Below are 20,941 nucleotides of genomic sequence, written 5' to 3'. Positions count from 1 at the left end.
AGCTCTTGACAGAAACTGCTCTTTTTTCAAGGACAGCTCTTATCAGAACTACGGCTTGCCCAAGGTCATCCAGCAGATGCAAGTGGAGGAAGAAGAAGAGATTGGATTTATCCCCCGCCCTTCACTACCAAAAGGTGTCTCAGGGCAGCTTACAAACTCCTTTCCCTTCCCCTCCCCACAACAGACACCCGGTGAGGCAGGTGCACTGAGAAAGCTCTTGACAGAAATGGCTCTTTTTCAAGAACAGCTCTTATCAGAGCTACGGCTTGCCCAAGGCCATCCAGCCAGGTGCAAGTGGAGGAGTGGGGAATCAGACCCGGTTCTCCCAGATTAGAGTCCGCGCACTTAACCACTACGCCAAACTGGCTCTCCAGTTTCAGTTAAAAAGACCAGGTAGTGGGCATTGAGGAAGACCTCTGCCTGAGACCCTGGTGAGCCATTGCCAGTCGAAGTAGGCAGTACTGGCCTTGATGGAATTCAGTGGTCTGATTCTGAATCAGGAAGCTTCAGGTGTTCGTGCATCTTCCTGATCTTCTCAACGTGTTGCCTAGAATACAGTCTTCATATCACTGTGATGAATATGGAGCTTGCATAGGGTTGTCGGGTCCTGCTTCCTCCCCAGCAGGGAACTTTGGGAGGTGTTCCTGGAGGGGGAGGGGATATCCCCAACGTGATGTCATCACTCAGCAGTGACATCATCCCATTGGGGACGCGCCTGAGGAGCGCAGATGTGCGGCCGGCAGCTGCCCTTCTCCCTCCCCTCCTGCCAGATTGAAAGGGCCTTCCAGCTGATTGGCGGGCCATGTGCGCCCACCAATCAGCTGGAGAGCCCTATAAATCGGACAGGAAGAGAGTGAGAGGGGTGGCCATTTTTGGGAGCAGGGCTTTCCATGTTGGCCAGCCGGCCGGCAGTGAACAGGAGGCCTCAAAATCCGGGGGGGGGGGGGACGGGGACTGGCATCGCTAAGCCTGGCGTTTCCTACATGCAAAGTATATGCTGTGTAGCTAAGCAGTGCTGTCCCTCCAAAGAAAGGGACCCCCCCCATTTACTGCCCAGTTTATGAGGGTTCTTGTGAATGACACTTAAGATGGATCACTATGTGACGCACTTTTCCTGGGGGCTCGGGGGGAACCCACCCGCGGCCGTGGCGCCTGGCTTCCCGGCGGGTGAGGCGACGTCGGGAGTCGGAGGAGGTCTGCAAAAGGGAGCTGAGCCAGGTCCTCGGATAGGCAGGAGACGGGGTTAACAGCACCCCTCTTGTCCCTCTGTGCCATGCGCAAGATACTGCTCTCCCTCTTCTCCCTAGCCGTCCTTAGCAGTTTCGCTCCCTCGCACGCTGTTCCTCCCCGGTCCTTCCGAAATGCTCCTCTTTTATTTCCCCTCTCCAGTCCCGACACCGCCCCTCAACCCTGCCTCCCCGCCTCCCAGCTTGGCCCCACCCTCCTTTATAATCACGGACGCTCCCTGGGCGTCTGGGGTGTGGTTGCAGGTGAGCCGGGGGGGCCCAGGGACCGTGCTGCTGCCGCCGCTGTTCGGTCTCAGCTTTCTTTCAGTGGGACCGGAGTCTCGGCTCCTGGCGTGGGTTCGGCGTGGTGCTCGCTGAGAGGGTCTTGACCTGCCGGCGTTGCGATCTGCGCGCGAGCCGCGGGGAGCCGAGCTGTTGGCCCCGCTTCCTTCGGGGGCTGCGGATCCATCCGTTCCCTGTTCCTCGGCGGTTGTTGGGGTGAGTTGGGGTGCGGGTGCGTCTCCAGGGGTAGGAGGTCTCGTCTCGGGACAGGGGAACCGGGACACACCGCTTCCAGTCTAGGGGGCCAATCAGCACCTGGGTGGTGCTTTGTAGGAGTTGGGAATTACTTACCGCACCGTCTTGACTCAGGTCTGCTCCTCTGATCAGATGCTCCCGGATGCCGATGCATGCAACCACATCTTGCCCCGTGTGCGTCGGAACAGGCCAACATTGCAAAGGGCTGGTTTGAAAGGCGGTCTTGGAAGCTTGAAACTGTCTCCACTTTCAGCTAGCATTTAGATGCCCGGACCATCCTTGGCACAGGCCGCTTGGTAACCCTTCTGCCAAGAGGACTTTGCCCATTGAGCTGTGCCAGTGAAACGGTTTTGCTGTTTACTGAATCTGTGTGGCTTCTCTGTTATCCTGTCTCTGAATGCTTTAGAATTATTCACAGGCCAGTGGGCCCCCTTCTCTGGGAAAATCGTTCGGCTCTGCCACCGTTCCTGGTCCCGCTCAGGAAAACTGGTGGCTGTCCAGGTCTCCCCACCCCCTGGGAGGCAGCAGGGGAAGCTGAATCAAGCCAGGGCTGTTTGATCACTTGTGATAGTGGGAAGATAAATCCCATGCGTATCATAGCTTTTTTCACATGAGGACTCCTCCTTTCCCACCCTCCCAGCCTACTTACTAAAAGCCCACCAAAACCTCAGAATCCACCACCGACAGGTCCTTTTCTGTCTATGGGCTAGCTCCTGTCTCTCTGCTAGAGTTGTGTGAAGGCCTGGGGGGGGGAGAGGTTTTTTGGGGGGCATTTTCTCCATTTTTCCTCCTTCAGGGGACTTGCCTTCAGTTTTTGCAGTGGCAAACATGGGAAATGTCGGGAATGAGTGAAAAAAAAATGTTTGTATTGAAATAATTACGAATGAAATGAAGCAAGATCTTATGAGGTGTGGTTTTATTCACTCAAGAGCGTATCGCATGAAGACATTTATGAAAGACAAACTGCAGCGATAGGTAATAATAATCCCTACGTGTGCTGTAAACACGAGCAACATATTTTCAGAGATATGTTTATGTTCTAAATGTGAATGTTTTTGGGAACAATTAATATTCTATAATGTGCTTGATAGCACATCATTAAAGAGTTCAGCATTTTCTGCATTGCAAAGCTTACCTTGATGTCTAAATACGCCGGCAATTTGACCGTTACTGCTTCTGTCTACATTTTCTTTACTGCAAAAGCTGTTTCATGGTTTCTATAATAAATGGAGGTCACACGGATGCTAAAGCAATACAAGTGTATTTGCTGGCATGGGTCATCGGATCCCCCAGCTGTGCTAAGGGGGGGCAGAGTGGCATTTTTAGGGTGATGCATGACCGGGGAAGATCCACTTCTCTGATGGAGAAGCCGTCTGTCTCCTCCAAGGGGCCGAGCTCAAATTATCAGAACACCAAGTGAGGGAGATGTGGCCAGAAAACCTCCGACCTGTAACCGGGGATACAATTGACAAATTGGTTTTTGGCAGGAGCTGGCGACTAAGCCCCCTCTCCAGTTGTCACAGGTTCAAAACAAGGGGAACATTCAAACCCACAACCCTAGATAGAGGGGGGCAGATGCAGGATACATGTCCCTGATTTTACTCTGGAGTTCAGGCCTTCTGTATGCAGAGCGGATGATATGCCTTAGTCACAGCCCCTTTATGTGTGCAGCGGGTACCAGGTTCAATCTCTGGCATCTTTACCTGAGAACCTCGAGAACTATTACCAGCCTGAGTAGACAATACTGACCTGGATGGACCAATGATCTGATGCAGTATAAGGCGGTTTCAGGTGTATGGTGGCTTGCTCCTCCTCCTCCTCCTCCTCCAGAGGCAAAATAACCATAGCTGTACGTAGTATCATGTGATGAGGACTGAGTGTCTCCCATTGACTAGGAAACTGGCTGCTGAAAGGTGCCTCATTCCCTCATTTTCTCTTGCACCAGTTGCTGATGGGCAATTCCTCTGGCTTGTTTAGCTCCCTGGCAGCTGAGCTGTATTTCCTACTCCAGTGTGCTTGATAAATCCTTCAAAGCCTGACCACGGGAATGTTATCTTAGCCAGCTAATATCTGTTCATTAGTGGCTGGCCTCCAGCTTGGACACTTCACCTGACAGATTCCAGGAGGTTTGACTAATGTCAGTGGCATAAAATCTCAGGGAGGAAAGTTATCAAGCAGCCTTGGAGCTAGCCTGTTTTACGCCCATCCTTGCTGGCAACCATCTCTTCTTCCCACAGCCATTTGGATCCAGTTAATAGGGTTTTGTCTTCAGCAGATCTTCACCCAGTTTGAATTTCTATTTGTCAGTGTTCTCCTCCTCGCCACTGCCCTCTTTGCTTGTGTAAACTAACCCTCACCTCCCCATCTGATGTGCTTGTTACAGGATTCAGGGCTGGTAATTATGGGGTGGCTTGGGATAAAGCATCAGAGTTACCATCTTTGGAGATAGATCAAGATGGGTAGCCATCTGACCTAAAAGTAGCAGATATCTTACAAAGGAATTTCAAAGGGAGATTAGAAAGAGAGACTGCTGAATTGCAACTGATAACGAAGCTCAAGACAATGCATGTACCTGGACTGAATAGAAACCTAGGTTTCCTATCCTTACCAGTGCTGATTTCTCCATGCCTACTACACTTGAGCTGCGGTGGCTCAAGTGGTTAAGATGCTGAACTGCAGGCTGTGGAAGGTTGGTAGTTCAGCAGTTCGAGACCGGAGTGTGCCGCATGACAGAGTGAGCTCCCGTCTCTAGTTCCAGCTCCTGCCAACCTAGCAGTTCGAAAGCAAGAAATTGCAAGTAGATAAATAGGTACCACTTTGGTGGGAAGGTAACAGCATTCTGTGCATCTTGATGTTTAGTCATGCCGGCCACATGACGTCTTCGGACAGCGCTGGCTCTTCGGCTTTGAAATGGAGATGAGCACCACAACCCTAGAGTCGGACTCGACTGGCTTTCGAGCAAGGGAACCTTTACCTTTACCTTACTACTTCTTTGCTTATCATACCTAATCTGATCACCCTCACACCTAATCCAGTCACAGCTTCTATTGTCATTTGCCTGCTAATGTCATTTGAAATCACTCACTTTCCAATATATACGGCAGATGGACTCACATTCTAGCTGTATCCGAAGTTGTTGCTGTTCAGTCGCACAGTTGAGTCCGACTCTTCAGTGACAAAAGCTAATAAGCTGCCACAAATTTTCTTAGTCGTTAAAGTGCTACTGGACTCTTGCTCTTTTCTACTGCTTCTTTGGAGGAATCTTTTCTGGGAGGGAATAATGGGATCCAGTTTTTCTGAGGGGAATAATAGAATCCAACCCGATTTCTGCAGCCATCATGGATGCACAATGGCTCTTGTACATTCTTCAACAGGTGTTCTATGAGCTCCGCAGTCTCTCGCTCTCAGGCCACGCTGCGAAGATCATTGGTTAATGAACATGATTGGATGCGGTCTCTTTGTGACTTCATGTTTAATTAACATGTTGAGTATTCACTTGCTAGTAATCATTAACAATTACTTGGTGGTGATTAGAGATATAATTTGGAGGTGCTGTTTTGCTGTTGCTTCTTATTGTTGATTTTGTTGACTTCTGTTTTATAGCCCTTCCTGGTTTATTATTGGAAACAACTTTGGAGGGGATCCCTCAGTGGCGAGAGATGGACCATGAAATATTTTCCGTCAGTCTCATTTTCATATGGAGATTTGTATACTTGAAACATGCTTTACAGTACCAGTGAACAAAACATAGAGGAATTTCACATTACCCTTTTTAACCCGTTTTGAAGTCGTTTTTGATCCGTCATGGAGTAAACCGGTATAAGGCTGCCATTTCAGACTGCACCCCTTTTTCTTGCTTTTTCCCCACTCGATCTCCAGCTTTTTTTTTTAATGTTCACTTTAGAGAGCTATAGCGCTATAGTGTTATAACACAACACTCCAGGAATTCCAATGGCATTGATATGATGCTGTACCGGAGATCGCCTGTGCGGGTGAAAAACGGCGGGGAAAAGCGCATCGGAACTGGGAGAGGAAACTGAAGACTACTTGGAAGCGGTTGACAGGTGAAACATTTCAGCCCCGTTTCCTAAACGGGACAGAAGCATTTGTGTGTGAAATTATAAATATATTCTGGTAGGGAAACTGTTCTAAAACGGTTCTGTCTGAAATGACAGACCAGAAACTGTTTGGGAACCGTTCCTCTTCCGGATTATATCGTCTGTCTGAAATTCCTCACATATATTCAATCAGCAGTCTTCCTGTGATTCCGAAATTCTCTTTAGAAATGAATTTTTCCACATAAGCACCTGAAACTGGCCGATTAGTCTTGGCCAAGCTTCTGCGAATGGTGAATGTTTATAGTTGTGTTCTAAACCCAGGAGATTATGTGTTGATAATATAGCAATGACTCCAAAGAGATTATCGTGCGGGAGGAACTGTGGAGATTTTTTACAGATATGTAATGAGAATGGGGATGCCGCCGTTATTACTGGGTCTGTGTCAAGGAAATATATTACCTTTTCTGAGGGCAGGAATGGGACTCAGTATTTCTGTCATGAACCATCTTATGGAGTCTGACATATTTACTTGGGTCTCTTCAGAACCATGGATTTAAATTCGGCCTAACAAACATATCTCTTCCTGGGGAAAGCAGAAGGGCTTCTTCTCTTTGAGGGTGCACCGTAAAATGCCCGTGGCAATGAGGAGTGCCATTTGCCAAGCAGGACTAAGCTTTCCTGGCACCCTACAAGTGCTTTTAGAAAGTGGGTGTGGCCAGTTGGGAGCTTCTGACTGGCCGTTGGAGATTGAATTGACGGTGTAGATTTTTGAGGCAGCAGCTGCCACCATAGCAAAAAGATCTGGACTGCATGCCTGAAGGTAAGCTGGGGCAGCCATTTCGTGGCTGGTTGTGCCTCCTGCAGTGGCCATGTTGTGGCAGCCATTTTGCGGCTGCGTCCACCATGCTGCGTCAGAATTCCAGAAAAATCACCCTCAAAACAGTTGGGGGCCCCTGTTTTAAAGGAAGGATGGACCAGTCACCCCAACCACCATTTGCTGGCCAAAAGCACAGCCCGGTTCTTTTGTCTGTTTCTCCTGAAAGTGACCAGCAGGAACTCTCGTAAGTGATTCATGGAATTTGCACTCTGCTCCTTTTTCTCCATCCTTCCTGTGACGAGCAGAGAGCAGAACTGCTGACAGTCCATAATTACGTCCCCCCTTGATGATACACGTCCCCTAAACGCCAAATATCAAAATGACAACTTGATATTTTGAAGAGAGAGCGTGGAAGGTCCCCAAATGCAGAGGCTACGGTTGAGAATAAGTGATCAGTCAAGAGGGTCATTGTTCATGCAACAGGACTTCTTCTCCGCTCTTAATGAAACCCTCCAGTTTCCACATTTCTTCCCAAGTAATGAGAACTTTGAAGCTAATCACAGCAGGGGGATTAAGCACTAATTTAAAATAAAAAATAAAAACGAGTGCCTTCATCTGAAAAAGCACTTCAGATAAAAGCTTGCTTAACACTTGAAAAATAAATAAAATCGAATTAATGGGGCAGAGTGGGGCTGTTTGTGGATGTGTCGCTCACGTCTTTTGCCGACGCTGTCGGAAAAAATGGGGTGAAACAGTGGCAGGGAGAATGGATTTCCTGTCAGAAACGGGGAAAATGGTTTCCTTTTGCATTTATGCTTTCACTTTTCCCAAAATCAAAATGCACAAGGTGAGGAGCCCTTGATAAAATTGTTGGTGGCGAAAAGTCCTCTTAAGTCGCAGCTGACTTACGGCCACCCCTCAAGGGGTTTTCAAGGCAAGAGATGTTGAGAGGTGCTTGGCCATTGATCGCCTCTGTGTAGGAACCCTGGACTCCCTTGGTGGTCTCCCATCTATATACTAACGAGGACTGACCCTGCTTAGCTTCCAAGATCAGAGAAGATTGGGTTAGCCTGGGCCGTCCAGGTCCTTGACAAAGAGCCCCTGCTTATCCAAGGGCCTGGTTCCTCGGTGTTCTCTAAACCTGCTTCTCAGCGTGATTGCTTGAAGAAGAGATCCAAGCTCAGGGTTATCTCAGGGTAAGGGATCTCATAGATAAGCAAGCCACAGCCTCACCTCCTCCTTCCCCGGTGGTTCTTGGTCTTAAAATGGTACATTGTGCGTCATGTGACGTTCTGGAAGTCTGAGGAGCACCTTTCCATATTGTGTCTATCACATTTTTATTCCGGCCTCCCTCCAAGGAGCTCAGGTTGGAATCCATAGTTCTCCTTTTCTCCATTTTGTCTTCACAACAACCCTGTGAGGCAGGTTAGGCAGAGAGAGAGAGAGCACCAAGGTCGCCCAGCAGAGTGGGGATTTGAACCCGGACTGAGTTGCGGCTCAGCCTGAGCTACCGGAAGCAGCCCGCTTTCTGTTTAAGGTGAGGTACCTGATTCTCCCCGTGATCTGGATGGCCTAGGCTACCCAGATCTTGTCAGAGCTCAGAGGTTGAGCAGGGTCGACCCTGGTCAGTATTTGGAGGGGAGGCCACCAAGGAAGTCCAGGGTTGCTACGCAGAGGCAGGCAAGGGCAAACTACCTCTGAACTCCTCTTGCCTAGAAAATCCTATGGGGTCACTGTAAGTTGGGTGCGACTTGACAGCCCTTTCCACCCACACCCGATGCTTTCCTCCCTTTGGTTATTCATTCATGTATGAAACATGAGGGTGTGTGTGTGCAGTTTTCACATCGATGTGGCTGTGGTGAGGTCCAGCCTCCCTTTCTCCTGGTTTATTCCCCACTCCCCATCTCCCCAACTAGATTCCTCTAGCCTTCCTCTGTTAAAGGAAGTGACCTGGGCTGGTTGACAGGTGCCCCGGGAGAGGGAGTGCGGGATGTGAAGGCAATGAAGGCTTCAGCACATGACACCTTTGTGGAACCCCTGTTTCTATTGGGTATTGTAAATAAGAAGCGGGAGACTGACCAGTTATGAAGGTGCACACAGAGTTTATATAGTTATAAAGGTGAATATATACAGAGATATTTACAGGCTATTGAACAGCATGTTGTGCCTTAGTCCATGAGAACTGAGTTCCCTTCAGCTTGCTAAACTGATAGCTATTATGCTAAACCCCAGCCAATCTCTAACATGGTGATGTAATCACTAACTCTAACAAGACCTGAAAGAGCAACACCTGCTAGAAAACACCTGACTGTAATCACATGATTACTAGCATGACAGCTAGGTCTGACAAACAGATCAAACTGATCTATAGTAACTGCTTGCTACCTCTATCCCTCTGACATATATCTCAATAGTTTCTGCTTTATATATGAAGGCAAGAAATGGGGGTGCCCTGCCAAATACTTGTCACCAGGAGAACGAGTGCAGATTTTTTAGGGCTGAACCACAGTGGAAAAGAGAGTGTGTGTGGGTGTTTGGGGGAAATGAATCCCATTTTGGTGATACTTCAGGGACTGCTGGAGTTTGGCTTTGTCGCATTTAATAATAAATAAATCGAGTCGCCAGACCTGCGCGTGCTTCCACGACGACTGAAGAAATCACATGACCAGCACAGAGAAACCAGTGTCTAAAAACTGAAAAAAGGACAGCATAAAACCATGCCAAATGACGTGCAAAAGGCCAGAGATGTTTTGTGGGGGGAGAACGCGTTTCAGCACCTGAAACTCTCCTTTTCTCCTCAAAAGGATTCGCCTGCTAGAATCTTTCCGAGCCATGTTACATGTGTGTCAAGTTCGCGGAAGAACCAGGGATGGCTTCCTGCTTCCATTTTGGCAGCGGGACAGTAACTGAATCTCTGGTTGGGACTCGCTTTCCCGCAGGAGGATCCGGTTAGGTATTCTGCAGGGTGTCAAGCAGGGAGAGGAAAACCTTTTTTGGCCCGTGCTGGTGGGGAAGAAGTCTACCTGTGAAGATGTTGGTATCCCGGCAAAGAAAAGGGGATGGGGAAAGACACAAAGGCTCTACTTAGATGGGAAGGGGAGAGTTCTCCTTGAGGCGGGGCCGTGGCTCAGTAGGAGAGCACCTGCTTTGCGTGCAGAAGGTCCCAGGTTCAATCCCTGGCACCTCCAGTTAAGAGGATCATGCAGTAGGTGATGCGAAAGACGTCTGCCCGTGACTCTGGACAGCTGCTCCCAGTCAGAGTAGACAATACTGACCTTGATGGCCCAGTGGCCTGACTCAGCGTAAGGCAGTTCCATGGGTGGCCATGCTGTGGGGCCAAGCTGAGCCCCCGCAGCACTTTCAGCGCAGAGGCTGACCTCAGACCCAGGGGGCATCGTTGCAAGCCTAGGAGCTGAGGATAAGCATAAGCCATGCCCATTGTTGTCTTCCATGCCACTGGCCCCAACAGCACTGCCAACCCTCCAGAGACTCCTGTATGTTCTGCTAGCTGAGCAACATGGTCTCCAGTGCCGCTGTCGAGCACATGTGCCAGGGGTTGCCAGCCCTCTTGATGCTACACTGATTTCAAGGTTGGATCTTGCAGCGGGTTCTCTGTTGGGTCCTCCGGGTGTTCAGCTACCGATTGCAAGTTGCCATTCCGAGGCCCAAAGGCCTCGTGGTGATCTGTGTCCATCTTTGCAGCAGGGCGGCCGGCCCTTGAAGCCAGATTCTTGCCACGATTCCTAGGCTTCGAGGCACCCAACTCGAAAAGTAATTCTGTAATTTCATCTTGAAATCCTTGCCGGAGTTGTGTGTTTTATTCTCCACTGTGTGGAGGATTTCTTTTTTATTGCTGTTACTGTCAAGCACGGGCGTAAATGCCACTAAATATGAAAGATTTAATTTGCAACTTGAATAAAATATTGATTATTGGCCTTTGTGCATTTGGCAGGAAGCAGTCTGGGTTATAAAGTGAGTCTATTAAAAGCTGTAAACCTCGGTGCAAACCGAGTGGGCTGCGGATCTTGGGGTGTGGGAGGTGATGGAACATCCGCAAGGCACTTAAGTCCTTTGACGGCTGAGGTGCCAGGCGAGCTTCCGCTGACCAATATTGCACAAAGCTTTTTGGAGGAGCTCAGAAAATGGCATACTATTAAATACGACTGAAGGGATGGGAAGGTGGTTCCCGCAAAGTAAATAATTGATCCGTATCTCTTGTTAAATTTAGCAGGCTGGGCTGTTTGCATAGAGTCAGATTTCCAATATAGTTACCAGTTTTTCACACACTCCTTCCTCAGTCTCCATTAATAAGGGCTACAGAGGGGATTTGCGTCATGCACATAATGGAAGGAATGAAGAGGAAGGGAACAAAACTTTATTAAAATTAGCGATTGCTGGTAAGCGAACAGGTTTTGTTTTTCCCCCCAAGAAGATTAAGGAAGCATGATTCTTCCGTGGGAGACAGGGTTGCCCACAGGCCTGGAGATGGACACCCAGACCTTTTAAGAAAGGTTTGATCTGTGGAAATGGGCAGCTGAAGAGGTGCATAGCATCACCTGGTAAATAACATATCAATTAGGCCTCCACTAAAAGGACAGAAGGAGCTGCAGTGGCTCAAGCGGTTAAGACGCTGAACTGCAGGCTGTGGAAGGTCGGTAGTTCGGCAGTTCCAGACCCGAGTGTGCCACGTGACGGAGTGAGCTCCTGTCTCTAGTTCCAGCTCCTGCCAACCTAGCAGTTCGAAAGCAAGAAATTGCAAGTAGATAAATAGGTACCACTTCGGTGGGAAGGGAACAGCGTTCTGTGCGCCTCGGTGTTTAGTCATGCTGGCCACATGACCACGGAAACGTCTTCGGACAGCGCTGGCTCTTCAGCTTTGAAACTGAGATGAGCACCGCAAGCCTAGCGTCGGATTCGACTGGCTTTCGAGCAAGGGAACCTTTACCTTTACCTTTAAAAAGACAGAACCTTGTTTCTACAGGCAGTTGACAACCCTAAGGGGAGAGTTTGGTTGTGGCTTTCGAAGGGCTATGCTGGTTCTCAGTTTCACCAATTCTTTAATTTGGTCTAGAGATTGCACTGAAAAAATATGCGTACAACCAACCTTGAGTGCAGGTGCATGGGAAATACATGCCCGTGAGCCATCAAGATGTATAGTGACACCAGCAAGGGGTTTTCAAGGCTAGTGAGAAACAGAGGGGGTTTGCCATTGGTGTCCACTGCAGGGTCTTCTTTGGTAGTGCCCTATCCAAGTACCAATCCTACTTAGCTTTCGGGATCTAATGAGATCCAGCTGCACCATACCATGGAAAATACAAGCCTTAAATGAAATGTTACTAGCTGACCTGTTGATGGAATTTCCAACAAATTGAGTTTCTAAAGGAGAACCAACCAACTCTTCCCATTAATAGAATATCCCCTGCCTAACCACTGTGGAGAATGTAGATTCGAGCTTCAGCTTCACCTGGGGTTGTATAGGGTGCAAATGCTTGCTGTTCCAAAGACGGTGCCGTCTGTTCTTGTAAACAGTGGCGTGGGCACAGTGGAAGCAGAAGAAAATATGTGTCATGCATATAATCTTAAGAATCAGATTACTGTGGAAAAATATCCGTGTCTTCAGTGCCACTCTTCTGAGATGAATTTGCCAGTGTCTGAAAAGCAGACTGGTACTTCAGAATAAAATAGAGAGCAGACAGGCCCCAAATGTCTTTGGTTGTAAAGGTGATCTTGTTCTTCCCGAAATGTGATGTCGCTGAAATTTCATTTATTTATTTAATTTGCTTGTGCCACATCTTTCTCCCCAATGAGAACCCAAAGCAGCTTACATCATTCTCCTCTCCTCCGTTTTATCCTCACAACAACCCTGCGAGGTAGGTTAGGCTGAGTGTGTGTGTGTGACTGGCCCATGGTCACCCACCAAGCTTCCATGGCACAAGTGGGTATTTGAACCTGGGTCCCTCGGATACTAGTCCAACACTTATTACACCACACTGGCTTACTTTATGCTGCCTATAAAGAGCACAACGGTTTGGAGTGGTCAGCCGGCAGAAGGGTATGCCGAGAGTTGCCTTCAGGTCAAAAAAGTCCACCTAGTCCAATATCTTCCCTCCAGCTGTTGTCTTTAGCAGTCTCTTTGCTCTGAGACAACCAGTGTTCCCTCTAAGCTGAGTTAGTGTGAGCTAGCTCACTGTTTTTCAGCCTCCAGCTCACAGATTTTAGTCTTCACTCATGAAGGATGACTCCAGAGCCAACTAATTTATGCAGGAGCCAAATCGCTCGCTCACAAATTTCATGCCAGTAGCTCACAGAGTAGAATTTTTGCTCACAAGATTCCACAGCTTAGAGGGAACATTGGAGACAACCACAATAATGTGCTTCTACGCCATGAGTATTGATGCTCCTGTGGTAGCAGTTTCCACTCTTTTTTTAAAAAAGCAAAGAATATCGCAACAAGAACAGGCAAGGGTTTTAAAAAAGAACAAATATTTATTATGGTGTACACATAAATAAAACATATATAAGGCTAAAAGAAATAGTCCAGATATCAGACTCTTAAAGCTTATAACATTCAGAGCTGCTAGTTATACATGTCCAATTGATGGGTAAATATTTGTATTTTTATAACCATTTATTTGTTCGCGTGACCCTCTTAGATCACAGCTACGTTTTGGGTTGAGTTTCCTCCCCCCCTTCCCCCCCTCGTTTTTTAAAAAAGAACAGTCTTTGAGTGGACAGTTATCCTCAAGGCGAACTTAGGCAGATCATGAGAGGGAGGGCAGGAAGTGTTGCCTCAGGGCTTAGTTCTTGTGGCCCTTTCTTACACGCCCAGGGAAATGCTGATCGCCACTTTGGGGACAGGAAGCAATCCTGGAGGTTTTCTGGGCATGGATCAGTGGTCACTGTGGGTGTGGAGGGGGAGGTATTTGTGAATTCCCTGCATTGTGCAGGGGGTTGGACTAGATGACCCTGGAAGTCCCTTCCGACTCTATGATTCTACGAAGGTAGAGGTGGTCTGAAAGGTGGGCTGAAAGGTGTCCAGAGGCTGAGACAATGGCATAGAAAGTCAGATAAATAAATTGTGATATCCATGTGCTGGTAGACACACCTCAGATATCCCCACCCTAGAATGATCCTGGCAATGGTGAATCTTGCCCTCAGTGCAAAGGGGGTGGATAGTGACCTTTCGAGGGATCTGGCTCAGAGGGTGCGGCAGTAGCAGCCTCTTGCCCGGTTTCTGTTGTCCATGGTGAGTTCCCCACTCAGAAACCCTCTCCTAGAAGGGAAATGGAACTTCCCTCTTTCAGTTTTTAATTAAGAGCATCCATGCTCAGATTTTAATGGCTTCATAAAGAATCCCGGCTTTTTCCACTGCAGGTGAATGAAAACATTTGCAAAGGAAAATAACAAGGCCGTTACTTTTACGACCCCCCCCTTTGCGCTAAAGAGCTTCTATCAAGAACATCATCAGGACAGACATAAAAAGCTCACGTCTTGATATCTTTCCAAGACACTTTCAGCTACTGTTAGTGGTGGCAGTGGGCCGGCTCTCTTGACCCACTGGGCGACTCCCATCAATGTCTGGATTTCCTTCATGGTTGATCTTGGGCATGTTTACTCAGGAGTAAGTCCTGTAGAATGCAGTGGGATTTAATGCACCATTTGCAGTGCATTGGATCAAAGTCTACATTTCGTCTTGCCAAGTTTGGAAGTGAAATTTAAAAAATCCTTGGAACAAAATTGAGTCCGGTGGCACCTTTAAGACCAACAAAATTTAATTCTGGGTAGATAATTTCAGTGCACGCACACTTCTTCAGAAATGGAAGTTACCAGTCCCTACATATAGGTAGAGGGTGAGCAGTAAATCAACATACAACGTATGGAAATGTTAAACAGATTCAAGGACCGAACAGGAATAACAAGCTAAGTTTATATGGTTACCATGAGTTTGGGTTAATTCCGTGGGGAGGGAACATAGTGAAGGACGTTGCTGGGGCCGGAAGAAGGCGTGAGTCGCGCGCCCCAAAGCCAACCCTCCCAAGCGCCGAAGTGAGCACCCCGCCGGAGACTGCCGAAGAAAAGACCTGAAGAGCCGAGTCAAGAACAACACCAACCACCACAGGGGTGCCGGTAGGTTGTCCCACCCCCGTATAGAAATGTGTGGCCCTAGTTAGGGAACAATTGTGATTAGCACCTGCCTGTAAGCCGCTCAGAGACTCCCTGAAAAAGGGGGGTTCGAGCGGGATATAAAGTTGAAAGTTAAATAAATAAATAAAAAGGAAATAAATATGTCAAAATTGGGGATTGATGAGCAGATGTATCCTTAATTGTGGAATGCTGAGAGTAATTAACTGAGACCCTGCCATGACGTTCCATCCATCTCCTGTCAAGCACGGAGGCAATTGCCAGGTAGACGTATGGCCTGAACAGTAACCAATCTCTCTCTTTCTCTGCTTCAACTGGAGAAGATGTCCAGAGGGCAGTTTCCAGCACTCCCAGCAGAACTGGGAATGTCCTGGGGGAAAGCCTTGGGTGTCAGGATACTTCCAGGCTTATTCCGGGAAGCAGCAGCTGCATAGCCCTGCCTGCCTCAGACTGGCCTAGTGGGTAAGCAGGGCAGGCGGAAGTGACCACGTTTGGGCTTGCAGAGGTGGTGGGTCTCGATTTCAGCAAAAGGGCAGCTGCAGCGATGATTGGGTCAGGGCTAGCCACTGGATCTCCTGGCCACCAGATCGCTAGGTTCCAGGACGTCTTCATTTCTGCAGAAGATGCCAGCTCCGTAACTCTTGGATCTTTGTCATCTTTACTGCAGACCCATGAGCAGTGTTCCCTCTAAGCTGAGTTGGTGTGAGCTAGCTCACAGTTTTTTAGCCTCCAGCTCACAGATTTTTGTCTCAGCTCAGGAAGGGTGGCTCCAGAGCAAACTAATTCATGCGGCAGCCAAATTGCTCGCTCACAACTTTAATGCCAGTAGCTCACAAAGTAGAATTTTTGCTCACAAGACTCCACAGCTTAGAGGGAACATTGCCCATGAGGTCATCTTGTGTTGAAGGGGAGAGCTGAGGCATTCGTCGCTGAAATGAGGCTAGGACCGGGATCTCCTTGACATTTGGTGACAGGCCAGCATTCTTTCAGCTCTGCTTCTTTCTCAAAAACAGGTGCTAATGCCTTTCCAATTGGGGCTGCTTGCTGGGCCGGAGAGAGAGAGGCACCCATGTCCAAAGCCTGACTTTCTGCTATTCCAGGCCTGGGCCTGGTTCCTTTCTCCTTTTTTGTCTCCAACTCCGCCCTCTCGTCTTCCCGTCCCTGCTGAGCTGTTGCTTTTCCCCAGCCTGACATGGTGCTCAACTTCCCGGCCATCGCAGCCTTGCTCTTGGTTTCCAATCCATCATGGGATCATGGGATTACCCTGCGGTTGCCATGGCAACTGTCTCTGCAGGCCAGCCGAGATCAATTCTCCTTCTCCATCCCCTCAGCAACTGCTGTCCCCTTTAAAATCCAAAGCATTCGCTGTAACTTTCATTGGCGGAAATAGAATAAGGGCAGCGTCTGATTGGGCTTCTTTCTGCTTTGATTATTTCCTCATTTGCAGCGCAGCCCAGCACACATCCAGTCCCTAGAAGACCTGTGTGGGGTGCTTATTATCTGAGAGTAGCCCTTGTGCCAGCCGAGCCGTAACGGGTTGTTTGTTACCGTCGTGACTTATATTGCAGACTGATCCTTTAGGTGGGTTGTCTTTTCTGTGGAAATTGTGTAAATGCCCCATAATTCTCCCTGAGTTGTTATCCACAGGCCCCCATGTGGCAGAAAGCAGCTCCCAGTGGAAGATTCTGCTGATTGTTTCTGTGGTTTACCATACATGGTGCTTTTGTAGGAACTGGTAGCAACAGCAGCAGAAAAGAGCAAGAGTCCAGGAGCACCGTAAAGACTAAGAATTTGTGCCAGGGGAGGAGCTTTTGTGACTCATCGCTCACTTCTTCAGATCTAGCTCTTTTCTTTTGCTACAGACAGACTAGCATGGCTGCCCATCTTGGGCCCCGGTCACACGTAAAGGTTTGGCCCGGGAGAGGGGCGGATTGGGGGCGCAGCAAACCGCCGCGATCTCACCGCAACATCTGGGAAGTGGTGCGCACCCGTCCCCGATCCGTCCCAACCCCCGAAAATGCGCAGCAAAAATACACCACCTACCGTGGCCGCATCAACACCAGCCGTGAGATCGCCGGTGCGTCCTTCTGCCGGCGCATCCCCGGCTCCTGGCTGAACTGCGCATGCTCAGACATGCGCAGTTTGGCAGTCTCCCGTTCCCCACCGTTGCTTTCCCCGGCATCTGATCGTGCCAGGGAGGGAATGGGCCGCTGCTCAGGGGATCAATGTGATCTCGCCGCAGCGTGTTTCTTTTGGTGCGGCTCTGATTAGCCACACTTTGCCCATTTTTTTTCTTGCCGTGTGGCAGGGACCCATGTAGCACGAGAAGAATTAGTAGGGCTCTCTCACCTAGTGGTGGCTATTCCCTGTACAAAATCCAGATGGAGAGACATTCCTTTTATTGACTATATCACTGGTCACTGGGGTAGATTTTTCACATTCTTCCCTCCACCCAATGTTTGACTGTAGCCTTGGGGGGGGGGGGAATTCCTTTTCCAGAAATTGTTTTCTGAGAGTTCCTGTTGTTTTCATTGATATAGAGAAGCCAAATAAAATAGTTCAAAAGGAATTCTATGTAAATCAAACGGCACTTCATGCTTTTTGTTGTTGATAGAAGTTGGCCTGCTCTTGTGTCTGTGGTCCCAGACTCCTTTTCAGGTTTTTCAAATGGTGGACTATGCCCTCCAGTTGAGAAGAAGATTTATCACCAGTGAAACCACCGATAGTGGGTGGCTTCTACCATCCTTCGTTCAACCTAAGTAGCCCTTCCTCCAGTGGGGGAGTGACTTACTTTGAAGGAAGTCTGCTTAAATTGGAGGGAGGCTTTGCACTTGAACCAAAAGGAAAGACGGTGTATAAATATTTTAACAAACAAAATAGAGTTTGCTGAGTGAAATAGTAGGACAGGGGTGGGATCTGCCACCATGGCTTTTGATCCAGTTGCCAGAGATTTCTATTTGCATGACTTTGCCCATTCGTTGCAATTGGAGATGAGAAGCTGCAGTTCCAGGAGTTGAAGCTTGGCCCCCCCCTGGGGTGTCTGGTTGGGCATAGGAAAAGGATCAAGTAATATGCTTCGCTTTTGGCTATGCGGCTTCGAAAATGACTAAAATGGAACTTGTGCTTATTTACTGCATGCCGCTCATGCCACAGTGGTGTGGCCACTGTGACACGCAGCCGTGGTTGCAAACCAAGGGCCCCGGTCACACCGCAGGAAAAGCCGGGGCGGAAGTGCGGCTTTTTAGAGCCACAGCAAAAGAGAAGCGCGGCAGCTGGATCGGACAGATCCCCCGAGCCGCCGCGCATATGCTCCCCAGTGTGATCAGATGTGAGGGGGAAGCCACGGACAGGAGAGCGAGGCGAGTCAGCTGCGCATGTGTGCGCCTGCGCAGTTCAGCAGAGGGCCTCGCATGCTGCGGGAGACAGGCACGTTGGCGATCACACGGCCGCCCGTGCTGTGGATTTTTCGGTAGGTAGTAGTGCTTTGCAGGTTTATTTTAACTCCGCATCTTCGGCCGGAAGAGACAGATCAGGGACGGGTGCGCGCTGCTTCCCAGATGTGTGTGTGTGTGTGTGTGTAAGTGTTCCGTGGTTTTAGTGCCAGAGTGTTGTGAGTGCCTCCACAAATGTTGGAGTCATAACGGGCCTTGTGCTGGTTAGTGGTCTTCTTGGATGCCTGAGTATTTACAAGGCTGAGTCAGCTTGGCAAAACGTACAGAAAAGTCACTATGCCTTTTGTGTCTGTCTAGTTATCATGCCCATTTTATCTTGTGGTGATGCCTGGCACTCAAAGCATTGTGCAGCCATTCCCCCCTGCAAGATTGGGTGCCCATTGCTTGGTAGGCATGTGTGCTCTCTGTGGGCTTCAGAATGGCGTAGTGTGCAGCAATGTTCCCTCTAAGCTGTGGAGTCTTGTGAGCAGAAATTCTGCTTTGTGAGCTACTGGCATTAAAGTTGTGAGCAAGCGATTTGGCTGCTGCATCAATTAGCTTGTTCTCTGGAGCCCGCCTTCCTGAGCGAAGACAAGAATGTGCGAGCCGGAGGCTAAAAAAACTGTGAGCTAGCTCAAACTAACTCAGCTTAGAGGGAACGCTGGCGTGCAGTTAACTGTGTAAACGAACCCAAGCTGAGCACGCTTTTTGTAAAAAAAATAATAAGTCTTCCGGATGCAGGATGTTCCACTGCCTTGGAAGGAGGTGGGTCTCAATGACAGGCGTTCTCTGGGGAATTGCTCTAGAATGCAAAATGCCGTTAGACACAACAGAGTTGAATCCAGTCTGTGACCCTGATGTATTTGGTTTGGTTCTCTACTTTTTAGGACCTCTGTCTTGGTTTCCCTGACCTAGATGGCCCAGGCTAGGCCAATTTCATCACTTCTGGGAAGCTAAGCAGGGTCGGCCCTGGTTGGTATTTGGATGGGAGACCACCAAGAAAGTCCAGGGTTGCTACGTAGAGGCCATGGCAATGACAAAGCACCTCTGAATGTCTCTTGCCTTGAGCTGGATAGCCCAGGCTAGCCTGATCTTGCCAGATCTTGGAAGCTAAGCAGGGTCGGCCCTGGTTGGTATTTGGATGGGAGACCACCAAGGAAGTCCAGGGTTGCTACGTAGAGGCCATCGAAAGCAAATCACCTCTGTTTGTCTCTTGCCTCAAAAATTCCATGAGAGATTGCCATAAATTGGCTGCAACTTGATGACACTTTACACATTCACACACACACACACAAATCTTAGTTGACTTTCCAATCCTTTCTCTTCCCACCCATCGTTTCTGTCCACAGGACATAGGCAGGGTTCTGACCCCAGCCTCAGCTGACGCAGTCCCTTCTCTCAGGTGCTGGATTGCAAAGGTTCTGTCTTTGACAGCTGCATTCCCTAAGCAGCTGGAATATCTGTGGATATCCCGTGCCATCTTGCCCAGTTCAAGCCGTGGATCTGGGAGCTTTCACTCCAGTGTGCCACCGGGGCAGGTGCAGTATAGAAGCAAGGAGACCTCTCAGTTGACACCAGTGCGGAGACGCGCAAGCGGCCATCTTGGATGGGATCTATCCACTGCAAGGGAAGGATAATGTCATTCCCAGAGCCAGCCTCCTTGCTCATGAATATCGCCTCCCCACCTTTAGGTTACGATGGCAACCTTAGTGCATGCGGTGGAAGCTCGAAGCTAACACTTTCGCTTAGGGATTCTGAGGCGAGGAAGAGCCTTGCGGAGGGGGAGTCGTGTTTTTTTTTATTGCCGCAGACGGGAGAAGTGTAAAATGTGAGTCGTCACCTGGCAGGCAGGCAGGCAGGGCTCTCTTCGAGGGAGAACAGGCGCCACGAAGGAGCCGCCTCGTGAATATTCATGAGCTTCCCATCCGAGCCACTCTTTGTCTTTTCAGACAGAGAGCCGCGGAGGACGGGCGAGGGAGAGGCAATCTCTGCTCCTTATCTTCTTCAAAAGAGATCGTAATAATTCCGGAGGTCTGAGCAACACTTCAGGGATATCTGAGACCCCCTGGGGCGCAGAAGGTGCCTCGGAGCAGACCATGCCGAGCCGCACGGAGCCAAATTGCTTTCCTTGTGAAGGCTGGGTTGCTCCAGCCATTCCTCCTAAGCTGCGTGTCCTGTTAGGCGCTGTCTATATTTAACCCAAAGCTCCGAGCTATCCCAAGAAATCCACATCAGTAAAGCGGCCTGCTTGCATTGGGAAGAGTCCTACCGCTGCCTGGAGGGTTCCCTCCCTGCCCAAAGCAACTGTGCCTGACTGCTGTTTGTTGTGGCTTCCTGGGATGCATTACTGTCGGTCGCAAAATGAGCGTCATTTGCCTTGTTTGGAGACTTGTGGCAAAACCGCTCAATGACCCATGGGACAAGAGGATTGCTTTCTCCGTGTCCTCGTAAGAACAGCCCCAAACCTCAAGGAAACCAAACAGCGGCAATAATGTTCTCTCGTGAGTAAGCTCCGCTTGACGTGATGAGGGATTGCACATGGATACACGTCCACCCTTGCACAGCTTGGGTTAATTTCAGCCGTGATGGGTGCAGAAGTTCCCGGTGGATCAGGCCCACTGTGTTCCAGCCGTTTGTCTTAAAGTAATCCTTGGCTTCTGGATGTGTGATTAGCTGGTTCTGTCTTGTGGTAGACCGCTGGAATTTTAATGGATTGAAATGACCCGGTAG

At 49.1% G+C, this 20,941-nt stretch overlaps 1 protein-coding gene across 1 annotated transcript in view; it reads left to right on the top strand.

The window, feature by feature from the left end:
- Positions 1–1,088: 1,088 nt before the first annotated feature.
- Positions 1,089–20,941, top strand: part of NCAM1 (neural cell adhesion molecule 1) — a 140,255-nt gene continuing 120,402 nt past the window's right edge. The window contains exons 1-3 of the mRNA XM_015421985.1: positions 1,089–1,167; positions 1,390–1,490; positions 16,806–16,857. Coding sequence (XP_015277471.1) covers positions 1,089–1,167; positions 1,390–1,490; positions 16,806–16,857 — 232 coding nt within the window. The remainder of the gene's footprint in view (positions 1,168–1,389; positions 1,491–16,805; positions 16,858–20,941) is intronic.

Source organism: Gekko japonicus, unplaced genomic scaffold (genome assembly GCF_001447785.1).
Source record: "Gekko japonicus isolate JY-2015 unplaced genomic scaffold, Gekko_japonicus_V1.1 scaffold114, whole genome shotgun sequence".
NCBI lineage: Eukaryota > Metazoa > Chordata > Lepidosauria > Squamata > Gekkonidae > Gekko > Gekko japonicus.
Note: the sequence above shows the minus strand (reverse complement) of the source record. Positions and strands in the feature narration are given on the sequence as shown.